The sequence below is a fragment of the Castor canadensis genome, chromosome 11, assembly GCF_047511655.1.
Source record: "Castor canadensis chromosome 11, mCasCan1.hap1v2, whole genome shotgun sequence".
In the NCBI taxonomy this organism is placed as follows: Eukaryota; Metazoa; Chordata; class Mammalia; order Rodentia; family Castoridae; genus Castor; species Castor canadensis.
In genome coordinates, this window is record NC_133396.1 from 33,727,427 (window position 1) to 33,742,193 (window position 14,767).

At 47.0% G+C, this 14,767-nt stretch overlaps 1 protein-coding gene across 1 annotated transcript in view; it reads right to left on the reverse strand.

Moving 5' to 3' along the window:
* Positions 1-1,286: 1,286 nt before the first annotated feature.
* Rnf43 (ring finger protein 43) overlaps positions 1,287-14,767 on the reverse strand; it is a 63,262-nt gene continuing 49,781 nt past the window's right edge. The window contains exons 3-9 of the mRNA XM_020179634.2: positions 10,433-10,507; positions 10,210-10,341; positions 9,491-9,595; positions 7,923-8,084; positions 6,804-6,906; positions 4,812-6,161; positions 1,287-2,692 (exon numbers count right to left, since the gene is read on the reverse strand). Coding sequence (XP_020035223.1) covers positions 2,649-2,692; positions 4,812-6,161; positions 6,804-6,906; positions 7,923-8,084; positions 9,491-9,595; positions 10,210-10,341; positions 10,433-10,507 — 1,971 coding nt within the window. The 3' untranslated portion in view covers positions 1,287-2,648. The remainder of the gene's footprint in view (positions 2,693-4,811; positions 6,162-6,803; positions 6,907-7,922; positions 8,085-9,490; positions 9,596-10,209; positions 10,342-10,432; positions 10,508-14,767) is intronic.

The following is a 14,767-nucleotide window of genomic DNA, read 5'->3' on the forward strand; positions in this document are numbered from 1 at the left end:
GCGGGGAGGCGCGACTGGCGCCTGCGCGGGAGGCCCCGAGGCCTGGCAGGGCTCAGCCCTGGCCGCCCGGTGCCATTTGAGGTAGCCCGCTGGCTGCAGGCCGCGATGCTCTTGGAAGGATCCCTCGTGAGGGCCTAGATTCTTTTTGTCTGCCCACTTTATTTTTTTTGAGACAGGGTTTTGCATTGTTGCTCAGGCTGGTCTCAAACTCCGTGACCTTCCTGCCTCAGCCTCCCAAATGCTGGGATTACAGGCCGGTACCACCACGCAAGGCTTGTCTGCCCATTTTAAAAACTGGGGCATTGAGTCTTGTGTCCCTCTCGATTGTGTCTGCAGATACCAAAACAAATCCATTGATGGCCCAACCCTGCCTTGTAAATTCTAAACACTTGCTATCCACAGGAATGGGGGCAATGCATATTTAATTATTCTTAAAAAATTTGCGTGTCCTGTCTGGCAATTTACACTTCGTGAAGCTCTTAGCATTTAGATTTAAGAACATCTGTAGATTAGGTGTCTCTCCCGCCCTTCCATTCTACTCTAGCAAGCTGAATGCACTGCTCTCTTTCAGAATGACACCAGCCAGCCAGCACCTCTACCAAACCTTCTGGAGAAATCGTGCAGTGGGAGGAGAACACAGGCCCTTCGTGACCCTTGGGGAATTCTTCATACAGGCAAAGCACCAGCTCTCTTGGGATTGTTAGCAGAGTAGTCATTTGTGTTTATTTGAATTGGAACTTTGGCATATAAAGAGTTTCAGTCCCTGTTGTTTTGTCCTTTCAGCTGGACTCCTAACTGAAACTACACTTCTACCATGCTGTGTTCAGATGGGGTCTATGACTGAGTTTGGATGTTTTCTATCAATGAATAGTAACTTTCCACTTCGGAACATATTTTCACTCTGTGCTATCCTGTGTAAGCTCTGTATTAACTCTGCAATGTCCATTTTATGTATGGAAAAAGTGAGGCAGAATATTTGCCTAAGGTCACAAAGTAAGTCACTGAAGCATCCTTAATTGTAATGAGAAGTGAACAGTACAATACAGATAATGACTGAACCATGAGGAGAATCAAGGCATGCTCTCACCTTTTCTGATCTCACTAAGTCATGCTTTTAAGGGAGAGAAAACCAGTTCTTATTCCCAAGCATTCCACTCTACCCTATCCTTTCATGTATCAAAGACTAGTCTCTGATACCAGAAATTATTTCTGTCAATGAAGATGAAGTTGTTGTCCTTAGTGACAGTCATGACAAAACAAAACCACAAGACCAGACCATATTTATGGATAAATATATTAGTAAATAAATACATTTCTCAACATAGTGCCTGATTCAAGCATCTTTCTGTCTGGTTCAGATATAAATACCTATGTGGGTGCCTAGGTGCTTAGTCTTCCCACTGACTTTGAGGGAAGAGGGTTCCCAAACAGGATCCCGTGCCAAGTCTGCCCCCACATTCACATTCCAGGCAAGGATGATGCCTGAGAGGCTAGCAATGGTCAGGATGCCCTGGGGTAAAGGGCTGAAGGGGGACCCTCAGTTCTTAACCATTTAGTACAAGCTGCCCAGGCCAACTTCCTGTTCCAACTCCTCTATGTGCATGCCTTCTACTGGGTCCCTGGTTTGTATGGCTTATATTGGGGAGCTGAGCCTCTGGGCCCTGCAAACCCAAGGGGGGGGGGTGACACTTTGCTGTCCCCCATCCCTGCTCTGAGAAAAACACTATTCAGAGAATTCTGTTGTACTTGCTCAGCTGTAATTTTGACTTTTCCACCTTCATTCCATCCTCCCTCTTCCTGCATAAAAACAGAAATGTTCTCCTTTCTGTCTGCTTTGGGACTTTGAGACAGGAGATCTTCAAGGAAGAGTTATTCCCTCTTCCCCTACTCCCCACCTCAGAGGAGCTAGGGCTGCAGGAGTGTCAAGGAGTTTGGAGATCAGAGGCTTCATCCCAGATTGGTCAAGATCTGTACCTCAAGGATAGAACTCTATACCCTGGCTTCCCAGAGCCTCCTCTCTGGCTTAATATCGTAAGTCTGACAATTTAAGGACAAGGGGAACTATCCTCCTCCATGCAGCATTGTAGGCACTGCCTAAAGAAAATGCAGATAACTCTCTTTTTAGGGGGGTCAGCCCAAAAAAATGATACAGCTGGGGTTGCCTGATGCAGCAGCCTTACCAGGGCAGAGCCAAAGCTACTATGCAGAGCTTACCCAAGGAAGGACATGAGAAGGGTCGTGTACTCAGCCAAACCCATTGGCTGGTATGAACATGAGGCCTAGGCAAGAGACGCCTAGGAGGGCTGGGGGAAAGAGCAGCACCTTTATAACACCTAGCTTCCTGCCCTCAAAAACTTGCTTTCAGGGATCCAAGAAGCTGGATTCAGGAAGGCAAGAAGCTGGTTGCCTGGTTGGACACAGAATTGCAGCACTGCAGCTGTGTTCTGCAGACAAGGTCTGGAGCTGGGAGCAGTAAATAGCATCTCCCACCACCCACCATCACCACTTTTCTTCCAGTGATTCCAGGAAGTATGGCAAAAAGAGGGTGTTTGCTGAGGTCCTTTCTTCTCCCAGGAACAGGACTCTGTGTCAGGTAGGGCTCTGAGTCATCCAGAGCACACTCTTGGTTGGAGCTAGGACTGAATTTCTCACACAGCCTGTTCACACAACTCTTCAAGCTCTTCTTCTGAGCCTGCATGTGAAGAGAGGGGAGAAAAGAGGTCATTGATGGTCAGGGGAAGCTCTTGCTTTTCCCACCTGTGGGGAATATAATGGAGAGGGGACCACAGAGAGGGAGGAACAGGCAATGTGTCTGGAAAGCAGACTATGTTGAAAGCTGAGAGGGGCTCTACTGAGAAATGAGAAAAAAAAATCTAGGGAAACATATACAGCAACCAGTTACCAGTACTTACTCATTCACCCATAAATATTTATTAAGCATTCACTGTGAATTTGGTCTGCTACCATTTGAAAACTAGAAAACTCAAAAGAATAAACAGGAACCAAACAAACCTTGTAGAAGAGAAGGCATGCATGCAAATGACAACTATGACAGTAGGATGGGATTGGGGGTCATAAAAGAAGCATGAGGAAGGGGAGAGACCATGCCTAAGTACAGGAAAAACTTCCTGGAAATGAGGGTATGTGAGTTGGTATTACAGGAATAGGTAAAAGTTCGATTTGTAGAAATAGGGAAGGCAGCATGATATTATGGGCTGCAGGAACTATAAGAAGCATTTACCCAGTTTAGCTAAAGCAGAGGGCAGGGGAGAGGAAAGAAGAGTGGAAAATAAAGTTGGGAGTAAGGATGGGGTAGCTGGTGCTGGAACCTTGAAGGCCAAACCAAGTTGGATTTTTCCTTACTGTTGACAAAACAGAACATTTGAAGATTTCTACACAGGCAGATAACCCTGGTAGTAGCATGAAGGGCCAGAAAACTGCTACCTAACTCTATAGAACACAACACTTGGATGTGCACACCCCCTCTCCCCCCAGATTCATGACCTTGTAAGAGGGAAGGGAAGAGCTAGGAGGTTCTGCATTGACCTTCAGGGTGCACCTAAGACACAGGCAGAAGTCATCATTAAGTATACTTGAAGAGAATGTTGTAAAGCCAAGTTAGCAGAGATGCAGATAACAGAATCTGGCACTTGGTGGATATGATGAGCAAGGAAAAGGAAGGCACCAAAACTAGTTCTGGGTTTGGGAGCAAAGGGAGCTGGTGGTGTGGGGTGCTGGCAGCACTAAAAGTACACATGACAGGGTCCAAAAAGAATCAAACACATAGCTAAAACTCGCATTATTTGGAACTGTCGAAACAGTTCCATACTGTCTGCATGCCTGTCTCCCATGAACCTGGAACTCCTGGATAGAAAGCTCCTTGTCCTCAGAGCCTAGCCTAGAACCTACCTAGCACATAAGAAGCATGTAATCAGAAAGAAAAAAGGAGGGAAGACATGAAGGACACTGAATGAATAAACTCAGGTCCTGCCTGAAGGTTTCCTGGACTATATTTTAGGATCTTGGGGTCCTCTTTTGGGGTGGAAGGATTCCCATAGTGATGGCTGAGACCAAGACTTGTGAGTGCCATACAATAAGAAGAGTGGGAGGTAAAGAGCACTGGAAGGGGAAGATGAGTATGTGGGGAAATAAATACCCAAAGCTTGAGTTAAAGCTGAGAATTTACATTGTCACCATTGTTGTAATACAGAGATATACTGAGTCCCTAAGACAATGTGGTTTATCTTACTAATAAGGATGTTTGAAAGGGTAGCCCCTAGTTGTTCTTTTACAAAACCTAAGGATTCCCCAGAGCAGCTGGGAACCACCTATGATTTCTATAGTTACAGAAAATACCATAAGACTAGGCCTAATCTTACAGTTATTTTTAATTCTTTACTTAATGTCTTTATTTATCCTCTAAGATCATGTTTTTCCCAAGGACCACTTCTTGGCTTTCTTTGTATTTAGAGCTAACGTTGAGCTGAGCATTTGTAGATTTGTACCAATTATCAACATGTGAAGCACTTAGGTTGCTCTGGTGCCCCCAAATCACCCCAGGTGCCCTTCCAATGCCTCAGTCACACTAGGATCTCCCTTGGGACCTCCTTATCTAGCACTAAAGGGGCAGCATCTGGCAGAGCCAGGGTGTTCTAGCCAACATCCTATGCTATGCCAGTTATTCAATATTTTGTATATCATCTTTGTTGTACCCTTCTTAGCTTCTGTCAACCCCTTGTTGGCTGATTTCACCTGTCCTGAAGTATCTAGCTTTAGTCTCTTTCTCCCTATCACACCCACTGAAAACTCACCAGGCTGGGCTGGCAGCACCTGGCAGTGTGAATAAGGGCATGGCCTGCCCTCTGGGGTGTCAGGACTCCATTCGGAATGCCCCTCCCCAGGAAGGGGTGGTCCTAGGGGCCGGCGTGGAGTCAGACACAACCACACTGGCTGTGAACTTGGGTAACAGGAGCCTGGAGCTTCTGATAGCAATCTCCTATCCAAGCCTGGAGGTCTGAAGATCAATGGGTAGGCCTCAAGAGGCCAAGGGTATGCCAGGTTGGTGCTGTAATGAGGGAAAATCTGGCAAGATGGGTGCACAGTCAAGTCCTGGGGCCGAGAGGCAGGCCTGGGTTCTGAGGGACCACCCTGCCGTTTTCTCTGTGGATGTCGGACAGGGAGGCTGGATTTCTGTAAATTGAAAAGATTGCTGGGACTGGGGCTAGGACTGGTGGCTTCAGCTGGACCAGGAGCTGGCTCTGTAAGGGCCCTGGGCCGTTGTGAGTCGAGAAGCTGTCCTGAAGGGGCTGCTGGATTAGGTCCAGTGACTTGCTGATCAGGAAAAAGTGGCTCCAGCTTAGGCTGTGTCCAAGAAACAGAAGAGCTGGACTGGGGGACCCCAGTTTCTGGGCTAGGCTTCCTGCCATGCCACTGGAACCGCTTTTTGTAGTGGTGGTGCCGGTGCCGATGGTAGTGGACATGGCTGGAAACCTGGGTTTCCCCTGTTGGTACCACTGAGTCCAAGGAACGGGGTCGAGAGGTCACACGAGGTTGCATCCCCTTCCCCTGGAGATCCCCCTGTGGGCCACAGTATACCAAAGGGTCAAAGTCACTGCTCAGGGAGCTGCGGAAGGTGGAACTGCTGCCATGGATGCCCTGCAGACTGATGTCTGTGCAGTTGACCACTGAGTCACTGGAAGAGCCATGACAGGGCCCAGAGCTGGAGTCACTGGCTGGCCCATCTGCCAGGTAGCCACTGCGTTCTGTGCAGTAACTTTCTCCAGACCCGCTGCTGTCATGAGGCCTGGCCCGGCGCAGGGGCACTGAGCAAGCTGTGGGGTGCTGAGAGGTACATCGGAGGCGACTCAGTCTCAAGCCCTGTGCATAAGGGTGCTGGGCCACTGCCACGTGCTGCTGCTCGCCTGAACCCTGAAGATGTGCAGCTCTGGAGAGGCGCTGGTTCCGAGGGCCCATGCCTGGCTCCTGGGATGGGAGGAAAGGTCTGGGTCGTGGAGGCCGAGCCACTGAATTCCGGGAAGGTCCCAGTAGGTAGGCAGAAGGGAGGTGGTAGTGGGCATGGCCAGGATGCTGGCGAATAAGGTGGAGTCTCCTGCCTGGTTCCTGGTAAGTTTGAGAGGGTCCCTGGGAGAATGAATCTCCCTCTGGAAAAAAGAATAAAGAATGTAAGTGTTTGACTCCACAACATGGAAAATGCAATCAGAAAGGTGTAACTGTAGCAATCCTATTTCAGCCTTCATAGCCTATGAGTTCAGAGTTTGGGAGGCCAAGAACACCCCTAACTTGCTTGTTGTTGGGACTCACTCCCTTGCCACCTCCAATCAGTCCATCTGCCCTGGGCATTCCACTATATAGTTAATCCCTGCCCCACCCATGAGCCATTTGGTGCTCTTTTACCTAGGGCCATTACTAACCCACATGTACCTTTGGGTACATTAGCAAAAGGTTCTCTTTCCTCAAAATTTTACTTTCATCTTTTAGAAAATTGTCATATATATGCTGATTTCATTAGACCAGAATACTTTATTGCCAGAAAATTATAATAATAAATATAGAAATCACCCATATTTAGACTCAACAAAGTTGTCACAAAAATACAAACAATAAAGACATCTAGGATGCAAATGTCCCTCCGCTGCAGACAATGTGCACTTGAGCAGTGTACAGCTGAAAACACTATGGTGGTAGCTACTTCTCAGCTTCACAGTAGAAACCATTTCCCAGAGGGCAGCCATGATCTAGACCTGTCTGCCTGCACACAGGGGAGTCCCTGGCCCATCTCCTACCTATGATGTTGAACATGCAGAGGGGACAAGTCCGATGCTGATGTAGCCAGGGATCCACACAAGTACGATGGAACTCATGGAGGCAGGAAATAACCCGCAGCTCCTGAAGAAAGAAAGGGTCAGTAACATCCCCGACTCCTTTTTTTGGTCTTTTGTTCTTGCATTCACCTCCTTGTAACAGGACCTTACAGGAGACTAACAAAGTATGGGCTTTATAGTATCAGATGTATTTGATTTTTGCCATTTAGATATATGACTTTGGGCAAGTTTCTTTTCTTTTTTTTTGGAGGGGTGGTATTGGGGGTTGAACTCAGGGCCTTGTGCTTGTTAGGCAGGTGTTATACCACTTGAGTCATTCCATCAGTGATTTTTTTCATTGGCTTTATGCCCAGGCTGGCCTGGACTGAGATTCTCCTAAATTGTGCTTTCATGAGTAGCTGGGATGACAAGCGTGCACCACTGCATCAAGGCAATGGGTGAGATGGATTCTTTCAAAGTGTTCCCTCTCCCCAGATTGGCCTCATATTGTGATCCTCCTGGTCGATGCCTCTAAAGTAGCTAGGATTACAGGCTTGCAGTATGCTGCCCAGCTGGGCAAGTTTCTTTTCTTTCTTTTTTTTTTTTTTTAAACAGTACTGGGACTTGAACTCAGGGCCTACACCTTGAGCCACTCCATCAGCCCTTTTTTTGTGAAGGGTTTTTTGAGATAGGGTCTCACCAACTATTTGCCCAGACTCTTGATCTCTGCCTCCTGACTAGCTAGGATTGCAGGCATGAGCCACTGGTGCCCAGCTAAGCAAGTTTCTTAACAATTTTCAACTGTAAAATGAGGATAAAAAACTAACCTACTCCTACCCTTCATTGCCACGAGGCTAAAATCAGATAATGCATTTAAAGCAATACTGTGGCCTGGCACACAGTTCCCTCTCAACAATATTGTTCTTTAAGTGGAAAGCCAGGAAACTGACCAAACCTCAGGATGTTCTCCTGCCTCTGTCCCACACAGGACATAGATATAGCCAGGGCATCCATATCAGCCCTAGGCTTGCCCACCCCCACCCTGGCTTCCATCTCCCTCCCTAGCTTGGTCATGGAGGTGAGCCACAAAGCCTGTCTTACCTGCCCTTCAGAGAATTCCTCCAGGCAGATGGCACACACAGGGGCAGAGCTGCAGCTACTGCCTGAGTCAATCTGCTCAGCCCGAGCCCTCCTGCAGCTGGCCCGGTACCTCCTGGTGGCTAGCTGGCTGATAGCCCAGGCTGTTCGCTGCTGAAGAGGGTCCTGGGAAGAGGAATAGAACTCAGAAGGTGCAAGGGATCTTCTTCCTTTTCCCCTGGGCCCCAGCTTAGACTAGTTATCTAGTTGGATCACATGGCTAATTGACCATGCTTGAGGGTTTATACCTTCAGAGTTCATGAATGGCTGTGACCTCGCAACTCTTCCACTCCCTTCCTCATTCCATTAAGCTTTTCTTCCATTGATGATTCATGAGAGAAACTTTTTATCCAATTGCTTTTGATACCTCAACTTGGTATCTAATAGGTATGTGAAATTTAAACATGAACTCATAATTCCTCTAACAACCTCCAACCACATACCAGTCCTCCCCCAATCTTTTCCATCACATAACTGGCAATTCCATTCTTTTAATTGCTCAGGTCAAAACACTTGGTGCCATCCTACTCCTCAATCAATCCATTAGTAAACCTGTTTAGCTTTGCCTTCAAAATATGTCCAGAGTAACTACTTATACTTTCATGGCTGCCTCCCTAATCAAACCACCATTACCATCACCTGGATTCTTGTAATAGTTTCCTAGTTGGTTTCTCTATTTCCAACTTTGCCTCCCTGTGGTCTATTCTCATCACAGTGGCAAGAGTGATTATGTTAAAACTCAAGTAAGATCAGGCACCCCTTCTGATCAAAATCCTCAGTGGTTCCCATTTCACCTAGAGTAAAAAGCAAAGTCCCAACACAGCCTGAATAGTGCAACACAATGGGGTCCCATGAATTCTAACCTAATTTTTAATTCTGCCCTCAAGCTCATTATATTCCAGCCACACAACCTCATGCTGTTCATCAGACAAGCCAGGCATACTTTCGCCTCAAGATCTTTGCACTTACAGTTCTTTCCACCTTCATCGCTTTTTTCCCAGATACCTGCATAGATCACACCCTCAGTCATTTTCAATCTTTGCTGTAATGTCATTTTCTCAACATGAGCTTTCCTGGACTTGTTTTTAAAAATTGGCCTTGACTCCCTTGCATTCCCTCTCCCCTTTGCTATTGTATTTTGCTCTGTAGTAAGTATATACTGCCTTCAAAAATATTATATATTTTGCTTATTTATTGTCTATTTGTTAGACAATAGAACACTAGAATGAAAGCTCCTTGAGGGTAGGGTTTTTATTTTGTTTTGTTTTTGTCAGTTTTGCTCACTATGCTATTCCTAGCATAGTGAAAAAGTGTCTGAAACATGTAATCGTTTCTCAGTGTATTTGTTGAATGAATGAGTGAGCAATGCAGGGAGAAGCTGCCAGGAATCAACACAGACAGCAGCTAGAGTGTTTAGATGTAGACTGCTTCATGGGCATAAAGGCACCTACCTTCCTTATTTTCTCTTTCCTTTGCCTAACCCTTCCATATCCATACCGACACCCACCTCTACCAGAGAACCCACTGCTCACCGGCCTGCTGCGGTGGGGGTGGCACCGGACACGAAGCACTGAAGCCAGGATGACCACAAAAATGGTGCCCACCACCGTCAAGAGGATCCACACATCATAATCTGGCTGAGGATGAGGGTCAGAGAGGAAAAGAGTCACACTTCAGAAAGGAGTCACACTTCAGAAAGGAGCTGGGCCAATTTGGGAGGAAACACAGGAGCAAAGAGAGAACAAGAGTTTCCCTTAAGTCTCCCACCTAAGGGATGAGGTGAGGCTGTACCTGGAAGTAGCACTAGGCAGTTCCTCCCTGCTGAGGGCACTTGTAGGAAAGGGTTCTCCAGATGCAGTTGTGAGAAGTACTATCTGGAAACCCATTCATTTGGGAAAAAAGGGGAAAGGGATTCCTTGGAAAGCTGTGGGCTGCTTGCCAGTGAGCACCAGGTAAGAATCCTAGGAAGTACCCACCAGAGGCTAGTGAGTCAGGGTTGGACAGGCTCTGCTACTTCATGCCATGAAACCACAGAGCTGAAAACAGTTTCAAAATTCATCTCTGCTCATTCTGTAGATAACGCCCAGAGAGGGAGAGAAACCTGCCCAAAGATGCACAGTTAATGGATAAAGTTGGACTAGAGGGTTTCTTTTGGCTCTAGGAGTCTAAGGACTTTTGGTGGGAGTTGTCACAGGACAAACTGGAGGTGAGAGCAGGTACTGGGGCAAGGCTGGAGGCCCAGTGTACTTACCCAGGCTGGGGGCTCTTTTAGCTCAATTCTCACATGAGCCTTCTGGTTCTTGTAAACAAACTCCATCAGCTTCTCCGCATCATTACCCCAGATCAGCACTACTGGCCAAGTCAGCCCCAGGGGCTGCTGTAGCTGCAGAGGAAAAAAGGGCCATGGTGATTTCTCCTTCCCCTAGGAATTCTACCTTCCTCCATCCAGTCACCTCCTGGATGTTCCTGGGTACCTGCTCAGCAGCAGCTCGATCCTCAGTGATGTCAAAGAGGACAGCACTGGCTCCTCGCTCACCCGCCATCCGGGCCTGTAGAGACACAGCAGAGGTTTGGCTAAAGTCAGAGAAGGACACAATCCACCCATGACTAGGCTTCAAACTCTCATACACACATTCCTTTCTAGACACACCTGCACCTCTGCACACATATACATGTGTAAGAGTTAAGACTGGGATCTCTGCCTTGCCCCTGAGCTCACTCAGGACCACTGCCTTTAAAGAACAACATTTAATCTTTTATAACTTTATAACGGAACAAACCCTTACCCAGGCTTTACTAGGTGCCAGGTGGTGGCACAAGTAAGACATAGCCCCTGCCTCAGGGTTCAAGTGATGTGAGAACAAAGGGCAGGGAACAACTAGCACCCCATGGGAGAAGGACACAGAGGAATAGGGAAGAACAGAGAAAAGAACTCCTTCAAACAGAGCTGAGCTGTCCAGGGCCCAGCCCTGCCTAACAAGAGGAGCCTGTGGGATATCCTCCTAGCTTAGGCAAAGTTCCAAGAGCGTGGGGCACTGGTCCCATCCAAGGCCTCTGTGGCAAAGCCCTTACCTCAGCCCACTGCACAGGCACACTCTCCCTAACACTCTTTAGCTCACGATGTTCTTTGGCTCCAATTCAGAGACAGAGGAGTCTTTGTCCAGTGCTTTTTCCTTCATCTTCTCCCTTATGGTGACTTGAGCAAGAATTTGAGGGGCTGTTCCCACAAGAATACAACTGTGCACATGTATACGTAAGTGTTCACCAAAGACTCCAAAAGCAGGTGTGGGGTGGCAGATAGCAGAGCCAGAAAGAGAACAAAAAGTGGGAATCTCAGGGGCTTCTGTGGAGGGTGATGACAGGGAGATAGATCTAAGGGTGGGGTAGAATCACAACAGCAATGACCAACTAGCGGCACAGGCACTGTGAGGGAGCTGCTCCTGGCCTGGTGCCTCCTAGAGCAAAGGTTCATTTGTAATGACATCAGGCTGTGACCTCTCACCCCAGACCCCTGCTGAGTCTCTTCAGGCCAGGAGGCAGTGAAGGAGTTAACCCTTCTGCAAAGTTGTGGTGGCAGGAAGAAGTGCCAGTGCTGGGACTTACTCATACTCTCAGCTCTTTGATCTCTGCTTGCCTTCCCAGGGAGAGCCTGTCAGGGCAGGTCTCCTGCCAGGCAAGCTGGAAGTAGCAAACCTTCTCCCTGCTCCCCACTCCCCAAGCAGTGGCAGAAGCCAGGGGCCCCCTCAGAACCAGATGCCCCCAGGTGGTGGCAGGGGGTTGGGGAGGGAGGTAGTGAGACAACTGTGAGGAACCCAATTTTGGTCAGGAAGATAACTTTCCCTCTCCTGGGAGCTGAGGTAGGTCCTCCATAGGCACTAGCACCCAGGCCCAGTCTAGGCCAGCCTAGGTTAATTAACTCCCACCTTGAGGTCCTAGGGAAATCCACAGGACTCCAGAATGAATCACTGAAAAAACTGACAAGTTACAGCTTCCATCCTTTCCTCACCCACTTTTTCCCAAGAAGTCCACTCCACCTAGGCTTCTCCAGACAGGAAGCAGCTTTTCAATCTTTAGCTCCCTCCCAGAAAGGGCATGGGAGCAGGGAACAGAATCCCTGCTAGGGGAATCCTAGTTCTAACTTCATATTCCAGGGACTTGACAAAGAGTGGGAGAGGTACCCAGGAGTCACAGAATTGGAATTCTTGGGCCTCAGGTTTCCCATCCTCTGAACAAGACCCTGGACCCAGCACGGCCTGGAAGAGCATGAGAGGGCAAAAGACTCACTTCTTTGGAGATTTACTTACTTCCCCACCCCTCTGTCTTTGAAGAATTGAGGTAAGAATAGCAGAAAGCAATTATTATAACATTCAAACACCCTAGCGCATTACAGCCCATAATTATAAAGTTGTAAAAATGATCAAAGACTCCAGAGACTTGGCCAACAGCAGAAAACAAACAAGACTTTCAGGCAGTGGGTCCCTGTATCCAGAGTTCTAGGAATAAAAAGCAAGATTTGGGGGATAGATGGGCTCTCTGTGACTTCTGATCATGGTCACCCAAGAGAGTAGAAAGAAACAGAAAGAGAAAAAAACAAAAGGGCTTCTTTGGGGACTGGAATCTAGAAAACAGAGAGAGGATGCACAGGCAAGACTGGGCTTCAGAGAGACAACCCAGAGATCTCTTATCAGAATGGGCCAGCTCTTGGGGCAGCAAGCAAGGCTGCACTTAGTACCAGGAGCCATTAGAGAGTGCAGTAGAGTGAGCTGAAATCCTGCCTCTTGCTCCATCTGTCAGATTTTGCAATTCCTTGGGCCTTAGATTTTCCTCTTCAGGCCACAGTGACAATCTCTGTATATCCTTTGCTCATTCAAGATGAGTGAGTACCTACTGTACCCAAGGCACCAAGCCACAGAAGGCCAGACCCTCCAGAGCAGGTAGGAATCTAGTTGTAGAGATATGACATATATGTACATAAAATTATAATGCTGATAACAATATTCGAGAACACAAATGAAGGAAATACACCCGTAAACAATATTTTTTCACTTCAAAATGCTTTTCTCTTCACCATCCCCTCCCCCTCCCAATCTGACACAAATATTCAATATATAAAATGGATATATGTGAGAAAGCTCATATTGAGGTGGGGATGGAGGTGGGAAGGACCCTTGCGAACCCCCACACACACCCTGACACCCCCATGAAATCAAGACTTAGCAGAACATTGTGTTGGAAGCATAAGCAAAGACCCTACCTGCTAGAGATGTGCTAGAGGAAGGGATTTCTGCCCCTACTGGGTTTGCTGGGCTGGGCCAGGCAAGAAAGATTCAACAGGAGAGGTGGAATTCCTCTGGGTTTGAGAGCAAGGTTAGAAAGAAGGAGAAAGGATGTAACTGTTATTGAGATCCACCCTTCCTAGACTGCCTACGCTTGAATTCTGGCCCATTACCAACAATGAGCTGTGAGACTTTGGGCAAGATACGTAACCACTCTGTGCTTCAGTTTTCCTTTCTGTAAAGTGGGATAATAATAGAACCTACTGTTGTGAGAATTTCACAAACTAGTCCATGTAAAGCACTTACCATAGTGCCTGTCACATAGTGCTAATTATATCACATGATTTCCACGTGAGTTCATTTATTCCTTAATGCTCCATAAGACAGTCATTAGCCCCAATTTTGAGTTGAGAAAACTGAGACTTTTTTTTTTGGTGGTACTAGGATTTGAACTCAGGGCTTCACACTTGCGAGGCGGGCCCTCTACCACTTGAGCCACTCCACCAGCCCAAAACTGGGTCTTCTTAAGAGACAGAATAACTTGCCCAGGGTCACCAACTGATAAGGAGGAGGCAGGACTCCATCCAGTACTTTAGCCTTTAAAATGGCTACTTTTGGGCTGATGGGATGTCTCAAGTGATAGAGCACCTGCCTAGCAAGAGTGAGGCCCTGAGTTCAAACCCTAGTACTGCCAAAGAAGAAATAATAATAAAACAAATGCCTGCTTTTAATTATTGGGTAGTGGGCACCTCTGTAAAAGAGGCAGGACTTGTACCCACCTGCTTCTTTCCAAATCTAACTCCTGGTGAAAAATACCACTGCATTATTCCAGGCATGAAGTGGTAAGGGCCTGGCTTATCACTAGGATGAACTGGAGCTGCTAATGAAGAAACAAAAACTAATTTGGGTGACTAGGCAGGAGTGGTGATAAGAAAAGTCCAGAATTATGGCAAGGGTTTTGTGGACAAAAGAGATAACAAATAGAAGAAAATAAAAACCAAACATGTGAACTATAAAATCATGGGGTGGAGGATGGGGAACATGTGTGAGGCCCTGGCCCTGGGTTCAATCCCCAGCACCAAAAAAAAAAAAAAAAAAAAAGAATGTGATGATGATTTCTGTGATGATGAGATGAAGACAGGATGATAATTGCAGTAATTTATTTAGTGATAACTATGTGCTTGGTAAGAGCTTCTACTGCCTCATTTAAGTCCCCATGACTATTTATGTGTAAGTCCCATTATTATTCCCCTTTTATAGATGAGGAAACTGAGGCCCAGAGAGGTGAGCTAAAGTGTCTAGGACTCCATGACGGGCAGTGGAAGAGCCAGGTTTCAAACCTTCTAGAGTCCCACCTTTGTCAATAGTGGTGGCACCATTGATACAAAAACCAGAATAGAATTGATTTGGGTCAGTGATTTTGAAATTGCTCCTCACCAAAGACCTCACCTGTCCCTTATACTTCTCATAAGCCACACCTTTAAAAATGTACATTCTACTAAACCAATTACATTTATTATATGAAGCTAATTT